This window comes from Psittacula echo (assembly GCF_963264785.1).
Source record: "Psittacula echo genome assembly, chromosome: 2".
Lineage (NCBI taxonomy): Eukaryota > Metazoa > Chordata > Aves > Psittaciformes > Psittacidae > Psittacula > Psittacula echo.
The window spans coordinates 147,603,586-147,622,256 of NC_137737.1; the positions used below are offsets into that span (position 1 = coordinate 147,603,586).

At 42.0% G+C, this 18,671-nt stretch overlaps 1 protein-coding gene across 1 annotated transcript in view; it reads right to left on the minus strand.

The window, feature by feature from the left end:
* Positions 1-18,412, minus strand: part of ENPP2 (ectonucleotide pyrophosphatase/phosphodiesterase 2) — a gene marked incomplete at both ends in the record, with an annotated part of 54,910 nt that extends 36,498 nt beyond the window's left edge. Inside the window, 8 exons of the mRNA XM_080610506.1 lie at positions 3,556-3,675; positions 4,856-4,935; positions 5,760-5,857; positions 7,744-7,804; positions 9,725-9,850; positions 11,949-12,104; positions 17,821-17,923; positions 18,362-18,412. Coding sequence (XP_080466632.1) covers positions 3,556-3,675; positions 4,856-4,935; positions 5,760-5,857; positions 7,744-7,804; positions 9,725-9,850; positions 11,949-12,104; positions 17,821-17,923; positions 18,362-18,412 — 795 coding nt within the window. The remainder of the gene's footprint in view (positions 1-3,555; positions 3,676-4,855; positions 4,936-5,759; positions 5,858-7,743; positions 7,805-9,724; positions 9,851-11,948; positions 12,105-17,820; positions 17,924-18,361) is intronic.
* Between the last annotated feature and the right edge of the window lie 259 nt (positions 18,413-18,671).

An 18,671-nucleotide genomic window follows, 5' to 3' on the forward strand; every position in this document is an offset into this window, starting at 1 on the left:
TCCTAATTTAGTGCATGAAGTTACTTGGGATGAAAAAAGAGCCTCAGTGTCATGAAAAATGAGCAGTAAACTTAGTTTCCTCTCTGGGACCATGAGCCCTAATGCTGATCATTTCTGTGAGATGCTGTGAAGGGAGTAGTTTTGTGGCTGTTTCTTGTCAAACACTTTTGTTTTGAAAACAAGGTGGTTTTAAGCTTGTATAATAAATCAAGGTTGCATGCTGAATCATTAAGACCGGATTTCATGAAGTCCCACAGCCAGCTACAGCACTTCGAAATACTTCCAAACTACCTTCTTCCCTCTTCCTAATGCTCTCAAAATTAATTTCACATAATTCCTGGTGTGGAAACATTCAGCTACTCATCTTCTAAATCCCACTGAACCCTCCACATTTTAATAAAGCCAGATGCAACAGACCAGTTTCCAGGAGCAAGGAAGAATTTCAGAAATTATCAGCATTAAATGACATTCTCTTCAAGGCAGTTTCAGTCATAATATGAGGCTGGGAGTCTCAGACACTTTTTATGCCTTCCTGGGAAGAAAAATAATAGTTCCCAATTGTGTGCAAACCAAGTACCACTCTGCAGTTGTTTGAGTACTCTAAGTTGAGACCAAGACCTACAAAGAACCAGATGGATGTGATATGACAGACAACGGGGTGTTGGTTGATGAGAAAATGAACATGAGCCAGCAGTGTGCGCTCGCAGCCCAGAAAGCCAACTGTATCCTGGGCTGCATCAAGAGGAGCGTGACCAGCAGGTCGAAGGAGGTGATCCTGCCTCTCTGCTCTGCTCTCGTGAGACCTCACTTGGAGTATTGTGTGCAGTTCTGGTGTCCTCAACATAAAAAGGACATGGAACTGTTGGAACAAGTCCAGAGGAGGGCCACGAGGATGATCAGGGGACTGGAGCACCTCGCGTATGGAGACAGGCTGAGAAAGTTGGGACTGTTCAGCCTGGAGAAGAGAAGGCTGCGTGGAGACCTCATAGCAGCCTCCCAGTATCTGAAGAGGGGCTCTAGGGATGCTGGGGATGGACTCTTCACTAGGGACTGTAGTGACAGGACAAGGGGTAATGGGTTCAAAGTTAAACAGGGGAAGTTTAGATTGAATATAAGGAAGAAGTTCTTTACTGAGAGGGTGGTGAGGCACTGGAATGGGTTGTGCAGGGAGGCTGTGAATGCTCCATCCCTGGCAATGTTCAAGCCCAGGTTGGACAGAGCCTTGGGTGACATGGTTTAGTGTGGGGTGTCCCTGCCCATGGCAGGGGGGTTGGAACTAGATAATCTTAATGTCCGTTCCAACCCTAGCTAGTCTATGATTCTATGATTCTAAGAGTTCTGTGATATGCAGACAAAGTTTTCCTTCCTCTCCCCTTAGTTTTACTATCTTGTCTTTCAATACCTAGCTATTTTTGGCAGTCTATGTCAAAGTGATATTTAGAGAAAATTATAGATAGCTAGAACAGACTGTATCTAATCCATGTATAGATGGATATAACTTTTTCCTCTTATAAAAATCTGAAATTCACTCATCATACGTGCAATTCTTCTATGTGCAGGCTCCATGTGTATCAGATTTCTGGAAGGGATCTACCAGCTCCTCACCCAACCACTATGGCTACTCTGTCAGGTTTGCTAAACTTACTGGTTTCCCTCACATTAAATGCTTAGGATTAAATTATAGCTCTTTCCCTATGCGCATTTCCAGTTTCCCAAAGACATTTCCAGTTTGTTTGTGTATTTTTCCTTTTTAACACTTCTTCAGATCAGGTGGTTGATATTATCGTCCATACTTGTCTAAGCAACACACTCCCTGTCCTCTGAGGATTTTATCCAGCATACGGTCATCCACTGTTGTGTAACTTTCTTGAACACTTCTCAGCTGTCATTTCTCATGACCCTTGCTTACAGTCCAGAAAAACTTCTTTTTGCTGGAGCAGCAAAAGTTTTTCAATGGATATGTGTGGGAATTACCCGTATTCCCCACTCAGCACAGCAGGTGTGAAGTATTTATAGACTTTGACTGGTATAAATATCACAGTTTAAAAATAGAGACATTTGTACAGTCCCAAACAATTATTTCCCCTCTAACTCTTACCTAATTGTGATTAAGATGCACAATTAAATATGCAATGTATAATTAAATTACAGCTGTTGAACAAGTTGTCACACAGCAGTTGAGCCACAATATTGTCTGTGAGCTTGCTGCCTGAATGCAGCAGGAATGATTTGTTAGCTGTGTGGCTCCGGCTGTAGCTGAGGTGAAGGAAGAGGCAACCCACTGCTGCCTTTTCATTGCTGCTAGTTTTGATCCTGTTTCTTTGCTCACATCTAGGAGGATAATAGCTAGTAAGGTTCCTTGACCACTCCTCTTGACACGAGCCATGCTAAAAGCTACCCCAGGTCATAGCTGGGCAAGGGAGTGTCTATGCTCACTGTTAGGCCGACAAATTTTACGAGAGAAAAAAAAAATACCTCATTTTGGCTCAGCTACAGCCAGACACATCTGCCTGTCACAGCTGCCTGCAGCTTGAAATTGCCTTGTCTCACGTTTGTTGTCGACTAAAACCACATGCAGACAACACACACACTTGTTAAGCCTAAAACCATCTGAGTAACTTCCTTTAGTCTCCTGGGATATTTCTGTTTTAAGAGATTTGGGGGATGACACTGATCACTTCAGCAAACAGCAATGACAGATTATGGTGTTCCTAAACCCCTTCCAATTTCTCCACCTCTATCACCTCACTCTTTTGTGGGGTTAACTGATCAAGGAGCTGCTAAACTACAGTTCCGTAAGCAATCAGTGCAATGATGTGTGCATGCCCCATGGCTGCTTGCACATAAAACTTGTTAGTTTAATTTAAACCCACTTTTGTTGGCAAAGCAAGCCACGACAGCATGCACTAATAGAGGAAAAGAGCAGCTGAAGCAAGGGGACTCTCTTAGCTGTAGTAATAAGGAATATTTTGAAGAAGGATGTTTCTATGCCCAGAACAAGGAATCAGAGCTAGAGAAAACACCAAATCCAACACCAAGAGGACCTGGTTCAGCCACTGCTGCTGTGCTCAAGGCAGAAATTAATTCAAACTTCTATAACCTCTGCAGCAAGTCAGGTAACAGCAATCGCTTGTGGACTTAATTATGAAGTTGTGCCACGCTGTGCTCACAGAACATTAATACTAAAACTGCCACAAGGATATTGCGAGGATGAAAACCCAAGAAACCCATAATGAAAAGGAAACATTATGCCACTGTGACGAAAATACAGTGTTAAACTGCTGCCCAAAGCGAGGGTTTTTTCCTAGCCACATCTAATTTATACGTATCAATGCAAGCACCTTTCCATAATCAATGGTTTTATTATTCTGAAAAGCAAAAGCCAACTCAAACCATCAGGTTAAATTAACAGACACAGGGCCAGCCAGGGGGGAGATTAGGTACAAATTGTTCACAGATGTATTTTTTTAATTATTATTATTGGCTATGTTCCACAGCACAGGGGGAGGGGAGGAGAGGGAGGAGGAAAGGAGGAGAAGGGAATCTGAAACTTACTGGTTGACCTCCCCACCATCTGTGATTGAATTTCTCTCGCCCTCGAAGACTGAAGCTGGCATCAAACACTGGGTCATACATCGAATTGCCAACAATTCCATGTGATTCAGGATAGAGTCCCTTTGTGCAGAAGTACATTAATTAGTAAAACCCTAATGCACACAAATCCAGTTCTCCATAGCTATCTGCAAAGACCACCGAATTATTGTAAAATAGGTATCCTTGTAACTACACACCAGAAAAAGCTTTAACTTTAAGATAAGCACATTTAAAACTGGCTGTAGTAACAAAAGCAGTAGGAAATGATTGAATGGTGCTAAAAAGCATAAAAACTCCTGTTACTTGATACTTCAAAGTATTTTCACACTGGTTAAAAGTTAGTTTGAGGCCATCTAAAGTAAGCAGAAATTTATGAAAAGGTTGATTTGGACTTTCAGTTCCCTCTCTGGAAACAGTAATTCATTCTCTGGTTGCAAGAGTAACAGTTAGCATTTCCATCTTATAATGTTTTATCTTCACCAGAGCCTCTGTGAGATAAGTTATTTCCAAGAAAAAAAAAAACAACAAAAAAACAAAAAAGGGCAAGGCAACCAAAGCCACAGCACAATTTGTCCATCAGTAAAGTCAATGTAAGAAATTTCTGCTCTTCTCTCTTTCTCCTGGCCCTCTTCTATCCCCAGCTATTTGTTTCTCCATCCCCTCTTTTCCCATTTAACATTTGTGGAGGGGCTGCACGAAAGAAAGGAAGGATTAAAAAAATGCAGCTGCAGGTAGGAAGCCCCTTATCCCAGTTTCAGGAGTACTGTGACATGGGAGCGTTTGCATGCCAGCGTGGGGACAGGCTGGCAAAAGTGCAGAAGTGATGGTTTGTAGTACTGCAAAGCCAGCGCAGCATCCAACACACTCAGCAACTGTAAACTGTAACTCAGCTGCTAAATCAGCCCCACTGACTTCAGCTACTCCAATGAAGGAACAACTGCTGGTTGTATTCTGGGTAGGGTTTCAGGGTGGTTTTTTTTCCCCCTCCTAGAAAAACTTTGACCTGTAATTACACAGCAATACAAATAACTGCAAAAGCAGACATTAGAAAGCACAGGAAAGCTGTAACACAGTGTATAATGGTGAGATACTTTACCTCAGAACAGCAAAATGATGAAGAAAATACTTAAGATAGCCGAGGACTGAAAAGGATGGACAGTGAAGCAGTTTTATTAAGCAAAACAAAATCTTGCTTCACACAACCTACATTTCTGTTGCAGTGCAACATTTTATCAGCAAAAAATCTTTCACAAAGACTTACAGTAGCAAGGGTGTACAAGTTGGGGAAGGTTTTTGTAGGGTAGACAGGTCTCATGTAAGGAGAATGTGTTCCACAAGATCCTGAAAAATCAATAGCAAATACAAACATTAGGAAGTGGAACTCTCAGACTTGGAAAACAAGAACAGAAGCTGTCATTTGCTAGGACTCAAAATGCTGCAGAACCTGCTTAAATTTTAACCCATTTAAATGGACATTCTACTGCTTAACATTGGCAGATCTTCCCATGGGACAGTAGTAAATCCACTCATGCACACTTTGTACTTCATAATAAGCAACTGAAATAAAGCAGACAGGACTACAGAACCAGCTACATTTCCATAGACTATTTTACTTTCTGAGCTACCTCCTTCCAGAATCCAGAGTCATTGGGAGTATCTGGCTAAGTAAAACAACATGAGAAAATGCAGGCTAATTCTAAATGATAAATACACTAAAGCTGCAGTTTCACAGTGGACTATCATTAATATTTCTGAATAAAGTGAAAAATTTTCTGGGTACCTCCCAACTACCTTATAAGTGCATGGTACATATAACATACTGAAGATTACTTTGCTCTGACAAAACCATATGAAAGCCACTGATTCTGACCAGCATTCCTGAAAGCAGCAGCTCTCTCCTCACTTTGATTGCTGGGTGCTCCTTTAGCTAGGGTGCTTTTCAAGTCACCACTTGATGCCATCTAAACCAAAGCAGAGTTCTGCCATTTCATGGAAAAAAGAAAAGACTTAATCTTTGTCAGACCTTTCAGTGAGAGGAGCCCTACATTTGCCACAGCCCTTCTACCCACCAGCTCACACTTACTTCTGTTGCTCAATAAGCAATGGAAACAACTGGGCTGCAAGAGATTGTCTTTCAGTTATTGCAAGAAAACAGATGTACTCACTGAGTTTTTCAATGTTGGGCATGACCTTGCTCCCCTTCTTCATATATGATGCACGGAAACCATCAACAGAGAAGATGATCAAAGGGGGACGAACAAAGCTAAAAGCAAAAGCAGCAGGAGCGTAAGACAGCATTACAAAGTGATTTTTGTTTCCACTTGCTCACTGAGACTCCAGAGAATCTACAGCTACTACATATGACACATGTCTATAATTATTTTGCTTACTTAACAGATCAGCACAAACTGATAATCTTCATACTTAGTAACATCTAGTGTTCACTGACAGTGAAAAGACTGAACTCCAACATAAAAGACAACCTCCCTGAGCAGCTAAAAGCATTTAGCCCAAAAACGCAAGTGTTTATAGAAGGACAAGGAGAACAAAGAAAAATAGTATGCATGAGTACCCACCCTAGCATACAATCTGTAGTTAAAAACCACATGGCTTGTGACAGCTGGTCTCTCTTCACAGACAAAAGCCTATGTGGCATTTTGAGTGAGCTCTAGAGGCAGAGCTCATTCTCACATAATAAAGAAGACAGTATTTCATGTTATTTAATTACATTTTTATTTAGTACTGCTACTGGGAGTTGACTCTAGAGCAGGCAGCAGTGGGTCCTGGACACCTGCTGTTGGGGTAAGCAGTCATCACTGTCACCAGGAGAAGCAGGCACGCCTATCTCCTCCAAACTATCTTCCTAATAGCACAGACTTTGCAGCACCTGAGCAGATGCTTACCTGTAAGACTAATAGTGAGCCAACTGGCTCCTGAAGTGCTTATTTTCTCACTATTGGCCACGTGCTCAAATACCTCACTCAGTCAAGACTGTACTCTGTTGCAATTTAGAAATCCTTTCATTTAGGAGCATTAATACAAAATTCAAGTAAAAAAATGGCCTGAACTATATTCACATATGGACCAACCTGAATTTTATTGCAATCAAAAAACCCTAAACCTTTTGGTTAGGTTAGAGGAAAAGAAATCTCCTTCTGTGGAGAAGGACTTGGGGGCATTGGTTGAGAAAATTAACATGAGCCAGCAGTGTGCGCTCGCAGCCCAGAAAGCCAACTGTATCCTGGGCTGCATCAAGAGGAGCGTGACCAGCAGGTTGAAGGAGGTGATCCTGCCTCTCTGCTCTGCTCTCGTGAGACCTCACTTGGAGTATTGTGTGCAGTTCTGGTGTCCTCAACATAAAAAGGACATGGAACTGTTGGAACAAGTCCAGAGGAGGCCACGAGGATGATCAGGGGACTGGAGCACCTCCTGTATGGAGACAGGCTGAGAAAGTTGGGGCTGTTCAGCCTGGAGAAGAGAAGGCTGCGTGGAGACCTCAAAGCAGCGTTCCAGTATCTGAAGAGGGGCTCTAGGGATGCTGGGGAGGGACTCTTCACTAGGGACTGTAGCAACAGGACAAGGGGTAACAGGTTCAAACTTAAACAGAGGAAGTTTAGATTGGATATAAGGAAGAAGTTCTTTATTGTAAGGGTGGTGAGGCACTGGAATGGGTTGCCCAGGGAGGTTGTGAATGCTCCATCCTTGGCGGTGTTCAAGGCCAGGTTGTACAGAGCCTTGGGTGACATGGTTTAGTGCAAGGTGTCCCTGCCCATGGCAGGGGGGTTGGAACTGGATGATCTTTATGTCCTTTCCAACCCTAACTATTCTATGATTCTATGATTCTAAATAGAGTTTGGTTACCTTCCTTATGTGCCAAATGAAGCAGGCAAACCCATAAGCAGGTGATCAAATACCAAAAGTTCAAGCTCACATATCACACCATTTCTCATCTAGCAGCTCTAAGTGTATGTGTTTCAATATTATCCACGTAATTGTCCAAATGGTGAAGCACAGGAAGGCATTCAGACCACAAGCATTCGACCTGTGAGACAAGGTAGTGCAGAAATGCAGCGCTCAGAGGTCTAGAGCAGAGCTGGGGACCATTGGCATTGCTGCGCTGGGCTTTGCAGTTGCATAGGAAATACTTACCCTGCTGGACATTCAGGAGTCCTTATCTCTTCACAGTCATCATCCACCCAGTGGGTTTCTCCTACCAGAGAAGTCACATTGGAGTTTGAAAAACACAGAAAATAAAGTCTAGATCCAAGTAATGGACTCCCTTGTCATAGTTCCCATGAATGATGGGCAGGTCTTTTCACAAAGCTGAATGAATGATCTGGTTTTATTCTATTCAACAAGAATATCCCAACTAGCACTCCTAGAAGTAGCTCTTAAAACCGGAGGTAAGAGTGTCTTTTTGACTGCAGCAAACAGAGGTTACACTTCAAGATCAGTGGTCATCAAAATCATGTAGTGCTGCTTCTGGCTGTGAATTCCTACCCTCCCGCCCTGTCTCCATGAGCTGATGCAGCTGGCTAAAGACACAAAACAAAATTCACTCTGGGGAAGAAAAACAACTCTAAATAGTTTCCAGCTGATCAGGTCATGGATCAGGTGAGACTCAGACACAGCTAAAAAAAGCATTAATACTCTTTCAGAGCTAGATTAGTTAAAATTACCTTATGTAATCAACTATGTTCTTAAGGTTTTCACTGCTGAATGCTGTCTATAGAGTGACTCATGACTTGCACTTTCACAGGTCAATTGAAAAACAAATTACTAGCTAATGGGCCTAGCTTCCTGAATCTGGCACTATTAAAGGAACGGCAGTTCAATTAAAAGAACAAAACAAAAAACACCATAGAAAAGACCTGCAGGAAATATGTCCTGCAGCAATTCCAACTGACCATGAACAGGAGGTGGAGGGACTATTTCCAAGAAGGAAAAAAAAACAAACCAAACAAAAAAACCCCAAACACACTATCCTCAGATAGGCAAAGGCGTGAAAGAGGAAACACTGTTCTCACATAAGGCTTGCTCCTGTTAGAGTGCCAGGGTTGTTGAGCTCATTTGTTATTAGCCAGTTCAACAAAGATTATGTACGTTAAAGCTGGAGACATGTAAGTTCTTCTGTCTTGACCCTTGTAAGAGGGAGCTCACAAAAAAGGCAGGAACTGAAAGCTATACAGTATTTAAGAGTCTCAGCCTTGAGTTTCTTTGAGAAGGGGAAGAACGTAATCTACAGAGCTTGTTGGGAAGTACATGTTTCGTTTGGATTCCAAACTCAAGAGAAAAAAAACCAACCCAGTTTTCAGTGTATGGATCTGGATTATTATATTTTTCTCAACATATGCAGTTGGCCAAAATTGTGTGGAAGAAAGACTTTCAAACTGTAACCCTTCCACCTGTAAAGTTAATGAATAAAAATAAAAGAACTAGCTGAGGCAAAAAAAAATAAGAACATGTAGAGCACATTACTAAGGATCAAAAGATCTGCTCTGACTGGGAGACACATTACACAAGGCAGGATGTGCTCCAAAAAAGTCAGGCTAGAGGATCAAAATTAAGCCTTCAAAGCCCATCCATCTACCAGTGCCTGGTGTGCCTAAAGGTGGCTGTTATCTAAAGCCCATGCCATCATCTGCGAATTACAGCCATTCTGTATTCTCACAACTCCACTCCCACAAGCAACAAAGCCTACAGGTGTTAGGCCAAGTAGTTTAAGAAGGAGTTTTTGTGGTGGGGGTGGGGAGAGGTCTTTGAAACAGAGATAACATATCTAGGAATGCTCCATTCCTTCCAAGACCATCAGATATCCCTGCTTTCCCTGTGATGCAGGCAAATGCATCTGAACACGTGTGTCTTTTGCTTTAAATTCTGGTTCATCCACCTACTCCTCTTTCTGTAATTATCTCTACAGGCAAAGACAATGTCCTTCTACTATCAATAAATTAGAAGCATTAACCTCTGCTAGTTCCCATGCAATTCCGCATTCTTCACCCCATCCTCCGAAAAAGCAGAACAGAAGATTCCTCCTTTCAAAGAAGACTCTTTACCCACAGAGCTCCTTTCTATCAAACTCCTTCTATCGAGTTTGGAAAGATAAGAAGTAGAAAGACCAAAGATGTACCTTTGCAAACGACTTGGTAATTAGTACAACAATCTCCTCTACTTAAGCAGTCTTCAGAGCAGTGACAAGCATTGTCATCATTCCTGGTTTCTCCACAGCGATCTTTGGTACATTCCCAGCCCCGAGCTAAAAAGTAAGCAAGAATGGGAGATTATAATCAAAACAAAAAAGTACTCACTATACCCATAATGCCAACACTCTAGTCGTTAAAGTGGAAGGTAAAGTTTATGGCCCCATTTTAGTGATTTCAAGACCTCTGAAGCTGGCATGTCAATCAGAAACAAAAAGGACCCTTGTGTCCTGCAAGCACAGGAGGGCTCCTTCACCCACCCACAAGTGCTTTTGCTGCCCTCAGGTTTTGTACTCCGTGCTTTATACAACCTGAATGCCACAAAAAGTATGGAAAGCAGAAGAAAAGAAAGGATCTCAACAGAAAAGTGGTGAGGCCTGAACCACAAGCTAAGGATTCTGATGTTTCTTGGATAATCCAGTCTTTTTCTCCCAACTACCCCTGTCCTTGATTCAATCTATAAGAAATAAGAAAAGACTGAAAAGAGAGACTATGGGGGTGCAAATTGGTGCCTTCCTTCCATCATTTCCTCACCTATAGGGTGAGATTCAGTATCAGCCACAAAAGGTATGAGAACAAGAGCTGTGTATCAAGGAAAAGCATGGCACAGCTCCTGTAAAACACCCCAGACCTTCTCATCTTGTAAATTAAGTTAGGATCTAAGCATTTGTCTAAATTTGGGTGCTCTCTCAAGGACAGTACATTGACACATTTTGGAATAGGGCCCAAGGATGTAAGCATATTGTTTTCCACATCCTAGCTCAACCAAGAAGGAACTTTAGAAATTACTTTAGACAACACGTAGCCAGCAAAAAACACATCACATAAGAGCAATGTCTTTTACCCATTTTTCTCCTTCATTTGGGGCCTTTTTCTATAATTATGTAGTATTTACAGATGTACATGTGATAATTGCCTTAATAAATGCATATGGGAGTGTATGACAATTCACACACCAGTCCCAAGGTCCATGCAGGTATCCATACACATGTGGACATGGTGCGTTGTTGACAGGTGGCTGAGAAACTTATTATCTGTCCTTTGGTAACAAACATCTTGTATTGCACTGAAAGTCTTCAAATAGAGCCTCTCTTTCTGCAGATATTTACACCAAGAGCAAAACAGCATCAGCCTAAAAATCAGAAGTTTTTTCATACCAGATTAGCTCACCATTTTTTTTGGTACCAAGTTATTAAAATGATATCATTACAAACAGAACTGAGGAAGTCAGGACTTTCAAGCATTGCACATCAATGGACAATGATATTTTTAACCATTAGACTTCTCTTCTGGCTGTTTAATAAGTGTAATTCTTTGATAAAGCAATCAAAATTTTAATGGCAGAAGTATCAGGCACCTGTGTCAACTCTGACCACGGTGCAAACACCCATGGAGATGGGTACAACTAATAATTTAAATGCACTATACTAAGAAGTGAAACATGGTACTCTTTGAAGATTTTCTTCCCTATGACTCATGAAAAAGGCAAAATGAAAATGAACCCAGTGCTGTATTTCTATCTTCAGGGTCCAATGAATTGAAGTCAAACGTTTTTACCAGTGTGTTATATGCATCCTGACATCTGGAAATCGGAGACTGGAGCAAGGGTAACAAGCCCAGCCTGTCACCTGCAGCTCATTCCCAAAAGACCCATGCTGCTTCAGTGCTTCCAGCTTCTGAGGCTACTTCACAAGCAATCGCTTGCCCACAAGCTTGAGTTGCTCCAATGTGAAGTTATCACTTGGGACCAAAAAAGGATGGCTGACACAGAATGAACCCGCATCCAGACTTTACCATGGCTCTTTTCATTGCAACCTGGAGGTCTAATTGGTGCCTGATCACTGAGTATTGCTTTATCTGAGTATCAGAAGATCTATTTCTCAAGTAGTGTGAATAGTACCCTGCTTTTTCTGCCCCAGAAACCATGGCTGAAGCCCAGCAGTGAGGAGCAATGGGTGCGCATCCCTACTGCTTCTTGCAAGGAAACAAGGCCTTCAATTTGGGCTGAGCTAAGCCTGCCTGGCAAGGCAAGGTGAGGTAAGGAGGAGATGCAGGTTATGCCAGGGAACGCTGGTTCATCAGGCAGGTACCGACTGCTGGCAGAAACCAGATATTAGCAGCGCCTGGCAGTGCAGGACAGGAGACCCATCGTACCTGTCTTTAAGCACAGCTCATCAAAGTCGAAGCAGCAACTGTTGTAGCTCTTGCAGAGGTTGTCACAGCGGCAGCCAGGAGGCTCTGCCTCTTGAAGTTCAAAGCATCTGTTTTTGCAGGAGCCAGAGGTACTGATCCAGGGGGAATCTGACAGGACTGTGTGGAACAAGAAACAGGGCAACATCTGTCAGGCTGGCAGTGGTGTTACAGGTGGCTCAGCCCTGAGCCACTCAGATGAGCAAAACCTTGGCTGCCTGCTCTGGGGAAGGGAGCAGGGAGAAGAGAAGGGTTGCTCGAAGGGGAAAAAAAAAAAGGAACAAACTCCAAAAAGGTTGCTCTTTTCTGGGAAGGAAAGAAAGAGGAAGGAAGCAGCATGCTGTGATAATGTCCTGCAAAGAAATAGGCTTTACCTCTGTAACAATTGAGAGATCATTAGCAGAAATGTATTGAAGTCTCCAAGGCCCTATTCCAGGAGCTGAAGCTATTCCTGAGAAGCAGGTCTTTGTTTTCAGAAGCCAAGTGACATTTTCATGGCTGGCTGGGCAGTTTGCATAGGAAAGAACTGCAATTAATCTGCAGTCAGCAGGACTTGGTTTGCTACACTGGAAGGTGCCAAATCAATGTCAAGCATGAAAGAAAACTGTAAGATGCTCAATCTTCTCGTGGGCTTCTGCAGAGCATTAAGTCATAAAAACTTAACAAAAACCAGAAATACGTAAAAAATCAATGTATTTAATGTATAACTAAATGAAGAACTGCCAGTCTGAAAACCATGAATAATGTATTAGACTTCAATAACCTGTTTATTAGTAAGGGCCTTTACTGTCAAATCTGATATGTACTTCTCTGCCCTCTTCTCAGAACTTAGTATTTTACACATTTGATATATTTTATACATTTTTCCTATGAGAAAATTCTACATAGCAGCTTACATGAAGCAGGAAGATTGTGTGCGACTTTTAGTGTTAATCATTTTTTATGAAATGAAATAAAAAATGTTACATTATTCCTTAGAAACAGAGGTGTTCCAAGGAAAATTTCACAATGCCTTTAGCTCCTTGAGAGACCTATTAAGTCTTTGAAATTTTCTTGGGATTTGTTTTCTTTTAGACCAAGGTTTGGTTTTGGCAAACCTCACCATGTTTAGCACTATGATTTTAAGAGGACTGATGCAATGGCACTTTTGGGAAACAGCTGCTCTGATCTTTTCTTATATATGTTCCTATTCTTTTACATAGTTAAAAGTTTAGTCTCCATATCAACTGAGACGAAACCTCTTCCCAAACAAGATGGCATTATCCCAATACCATGAGAATGGATGGAAAAGATGATGAAAGGGGAGTTTGAGGTGACATTGTAGTGGTTGATGTCCCATCAGCTCTCATCCCCAGCACTACTGCTCCACCACGTCCCTCAGAGTGGCACTGGCACTAGTTGGACACCAGCACAAACCACTTCAGGGAGCAAACCTGGAAACAAATCAACCCCACAGCAGGATAACGGGTAAGAAACTCACACCTACCTCGGCTGCAGTCATGGACCATGCACAGGCAAGGTACATTTGTATGAGTGCTGGAAAAGGTAGTAATGGACAACTGTGTCTCTCTGCTGTTGGGTTTGGGTTAGTTTTTGATTTCAGTAAGATCAGTAATGCTAAGAGCAAGTAACATCACATACGCAGTGAAGTTTCACTCTATGGTACATACCATGCAAACATGTTATTCTATGACTCTATGTTCTTATTGAGCCATCAGTATTTTGGTCATCTGGAGTTCCAAGAAGCTAAATGTTGTGTATCTATGCTGGCAACACACAGATCAGTATTTTCTTTGTTCACATAAACAGGCCACAAAGCTACATTAGAAAGCAATCACACGAGAATTGTTTCAAAGTTTGCCAACACTCAGATATTTTCAGAGTTATGAACTCTTGTTCCTTATTCTTAATGACAGCTGCTTCCTGATAAATGCTTCCGAAAATCTGTTACTAAATAATATTTCCATGTTATTTAACCTCTTCTATTACTTTCCTTTTTGTAAGCTAGGTAATATACAATCACACATTCAGTAAGCTGCAAATCAAAGACATTAGGGACTCAAAGGTATTACATACTAGCTCACACTATATATCACTCATACTGGCATTGCCCTTTTCGTTTCAAAGGAATGAGTGAGATCATTTTAGAAGGTCAAAAAAACACATCAACATGCGTTTAGGAAAGAGAAGGTTTAAATCTGATTGCAGATTACATAAGGGACAGAGCCATCTGCAGCTCAAGGAATGCCTTGTCGTTGTAAAGAGCAGCTCTCGTTTATCTGGAGCTGGAACAAATTGCCCACCAAGGCTGTACAATCTCTGATCTTGGAGATTTTGAAGAACAGGTTAAACCAAAATCTGTCAGCAGCACTTCAGTAATAACTGACCACGTCTTGGGATACAGAGAAAGTCTACATGGCTGTTCAGGGTCTCCTCTAGATCCATTTTCCATAACTGCAAGTAGGGTCCCATTTCACATAAGAATGGTTTAGCCCAATTACCTTGTCTGTTATTTTTTCACATCTCTTCACAATCACATTATTACTGGTGTGACAAATTATGCTAAATTACTTAACAAATTCAGGTCACACCTCCTAAGCCAATGTAGGACACTTTCCATATAGCAACAGGAAAAAGGGCTTGTTTTAATTCCTGTGATCTCTGAATACATTAAGATCATTCCTTTGTTTATAGTGCTTGACCTTGCCTTTGCAGCCAGACCATAGTTTTCAGGTCATGCACAATGCCATGGCAGAATAGTTTGAAAATACATCATCAGGAGTTCCAACCCTGGTGAGCATTTTCAAATTAACAGAAACCCCTGTACAGAACAATCCTGCACAATTTCAAAGTCCTTTGCAAAATGCCTGCATCCCTCCACAGCTCCCGCCATCAAACCATGCAGCACAACCATAACATGAAGATCCTTCCCTCCTTATTTAATACATAAATCTCTTCATGTCCTTTCCTATGCATTCTTTGTTGGCCAACGGAGCTCAAAACAACCATCCAAGGATTGCCTCATGTCATAGGTTAGAAACAGACATTACTTAGGGCAACAGTGCCTTCCTGATTCAGTCCATGGAGGTTATTACATTTCCATTGTAAAGTGCCATATCCAACTACTTGCTCTGAATCTATCCCATTACAATTATTAAAAAAACCAAAAAATAAAATCCATTTACTTTCAGTAGTATTTCAGTCATAGAACTGCACAACATAGACATGCTTACATAGTCATTACAGGAATGAGACTACCTGATAATATTCATATTACAAATTCTCTTTCTGAGAATACCATTGCAATGAGTAAAATTTCAATGAAAAGTCCATAAAGTATAAAAACAAGTCCTAACTGTTGTAATACAAGAAAGATAGAACTCAATTTCTAATGTCACATTTAAAAATCCAGTGAAAAGGGACAGAAAAACTTCAACGTTTCTCCTTCCAAATTTTAAGCCATCATTCTCTCATGAACAAGGAACATGCCTTAGGAGATTAAGACCATTTTCCCTGCAAGCGCTTACAGAGATATCTAGAAAGCTCATAAAGCAAATAACTAAGTTATGAAAAAGTGGGAGCCTTGGTTCTTCAATGTCTTTTAGAAATTTTAAGTCAAAATCTATTTCAATGGTATGATTTGCTGGGTATAAACATTAAATATCTCAAAACATATAAAGGTTTATATACCTCTACACAGTGAAAATAGAACAAGAAGGGGTGTTTAGGAACTATGGTACTTCTTTGACATGGCAGTAAGAAAAAAACATGTTGGTTTTGACTCATAGAGGTCTATGCTAGATGAAAACTGAAATTTGCTTACAGTCAGGGCATACCTCTGAAGAAATAACTAGTCTACACAGTAATGGTTGGTAAAGAGAGTGTTTGGTCAATCTAATAATTAACTCCAAACACCAAGAAACTTGGAACAAATAAGCCAAGGCAGGGTGATGCTGCAAAAGAATTTTTACCAATATTTTCTTCTGGATATTTCATTGCACTGGACTTCCGAAAATGTAACTGGAAGTCATGCAATTAGGAGAGCCTAAATAGCTTCTTTGATCACTGTGCTTTTCATTTCTTAGAAAACAAACTCTCCAGTGTCACTTTTTACTTTCTCCTTTAGCCAGATGTCACTGTAATACTTTATTCTTTGCTATCACATCCTGGTTTTTTACAGCAATAAAAGCAACCAAGTTGCATAAACACAGAAGGGACAAAACCCTCCATCACTTTTCCATCTCTCAGTATTGCACCCTCAACTGCACTACTTCAGTGCCAAGTGCTGGTCCAGTCCCACCTACCAGCAAATTCTCCATAGAGTACCAAAAGTACCCCATCTCCTGCCCTCTTGCAAGAGATTCTGTATTGCTTCCTATTTTTCTGGAATGCTGAGCTAAAATTCCTGTTATTGGAAACAGCACACAGCTACTGATCTCAGAAGTGGTGGTGGTACAGAATCAGAATGGTTTGAGTTGGAAGGGACCTTTAAGATTATCTAGTTCCAACACCCTGCCACGGGAAGGAACACCATTGAACAGCACTGGTTGGCTTAGCAGAGTTGACGCTGACCAGCTGCAATGGGTTCCCAGTATCAGACCTTTGGAACTTCAGTACAAATCGGCTGAGCAGCCCTGCACTAAAGCCTAGATGGTCACCAGTGAAAGAAAGCAACTGGCAGTCAGGTATTGAAGACATGAAACATAGATCTTTCACATCACTATTACACACACTCTGCAACTATACCAGAAGATAAAAATAGAAATATATTTGGTTTTCAAGCAATTTTTTTATTGTTAAAGATCAAAAGCACTGGCCGCTATCTTCCTGATTATCTAAAATGCCTCTGCTCAGTGATCAACAGCCCTGATTGTGATTGTCATTAAACACCAATTCCCATGAAAGAGGACACAGATACATTACCAGGAACACAACAAACTTTGGCCACAGCAAACAATATTGTAATCAAAATTCACAAGCTATCCTTACAGACAGGCATTGCACATGAAACCCTTTCATTTCAGTTATATTAACCAGCTCTAAGTCAACGACCACAGGTTTCATTTTTCCTGCCAAAGGGAACAGACACACAAGTCAAGCCTACTTTTCTTTAAAGAAAAAATTGACTAGTTTTCCATTTAATGTATTTTTCCGTTCAGACTCTGCCCGAGCTCACAACCCCTATCCTGCCCCAGAACACAAACAACAGTCTTCCCTGCGGCATGTTCTTGCTTTCCTCCAAATCAAAAGGAGGCTGCAGAACAAAACCAGAGGACTTGGTGACAGCACATCTGGGTGAACACCTGCTCTCCTCTGCTCGGCCCTCCCCACCGTCAGATGTCTGCCGTCTGCTGTTCGCAAACCAGCATGACCTCAGGAGCCGCAGAAATCCCAGCAGCGTTTCTCAGCAGCGCCTCTCGAAAGCATTCATCAAGTTTCTAGAAACCGCTTCAATAGCTACCAAAATAAAACCAGGACTCTTAAACCCACCGGGGAGCTTCTCCGAGCTCTTGAGGGAAAGTCTGTGGAGCGCAAAACATGACAAATGCTATGGACGTGCTCTGAGAGCAGTCTCTGAGGGACTGACAGCACTCAGTCCTAAAATAAGCCAGATTTTCCATAGTCACATGCACACAGAGCAAAAGTTTAAGTAAATAGGAGACCTATAGGTGAGTCCCAAAGGTCAACTGACTCAGGCTCTGCGAGTTATTTCTTCTCCTCTATATTCTAGAGGGAAAAGGAACAAGCAAACTACTGTTTCGGAGTAGGAGTGGTTTCTAAGTACACTATATAACATAAGGGTATTGCGATGTACAATTCATGTCCGTTACTGTACCTGAGATCGGGCCCTCATCCCATTCTTCAGATCTCCTAAAACGATTTGCTGTAAATCCCATGCAGACATTTACTCCAAAGGCAAAAGCAAATAAAGATATAACCTGCAAAAGTAAAACAGCAAAGTAAGCAAACAGTGCAAAGCGCAGTGCTTGCGCGCTAAGAGCACTACGGTTAAAGGGGCAGAGATAGTCCTCTGTACATTGGAGCTCCCCAGCACTGCAGTTCCCATCACTGGAGCAGCAGCTGACAGCGTCACCCTTAGAGAGTAACACGAACCAGGAGGGCTTTATGAATAAAACATCTCTTGCTGAGGCTGAAACGCTCCTTTTTGTAGGAACTTATTCAGGAGAGCAGGGTTACTCCTCCTCTGAAAGCAAACACGCTGCTCTCCTCCCTACCTGGCGCGGGCGGACGCAGCCCTCCCCAGCCATGCCAGAGCCTGCTTGAAGAGCCTGGGCGCACCCTCGCCTTTTCCTTACGGGGAGCGCAGAGCTCTGTTTGCTCGGGGAGTTGGGGCTATTAGCTACAAGTAATCCCACCTGGTGAGGTTGACAGGCTCGTGTGATTTGTCCAGGGGGTGATTTCATCATGTTTCACTCACAAATCGCAGCTCCGAGTGCGAGAAGCTCCAGGCATCATCCCTCTCTGCGCCCTCCCCCAAACACACACACGCACACACACACGCTTTTATGTGGTTTCCTCTGGCAAAGCAGGGCTGTCTTGTGTTGCTGCGGCCAAGAGCTGTTCCTGCTTATTTTATTCTCCTCTCAAAAGTAACATGGCTAAAAGAGAAACCAAATGCATCTCCATCTGGCTCAGAGAAGAAAAAGTGGAGGGAGAGAAGCTCCG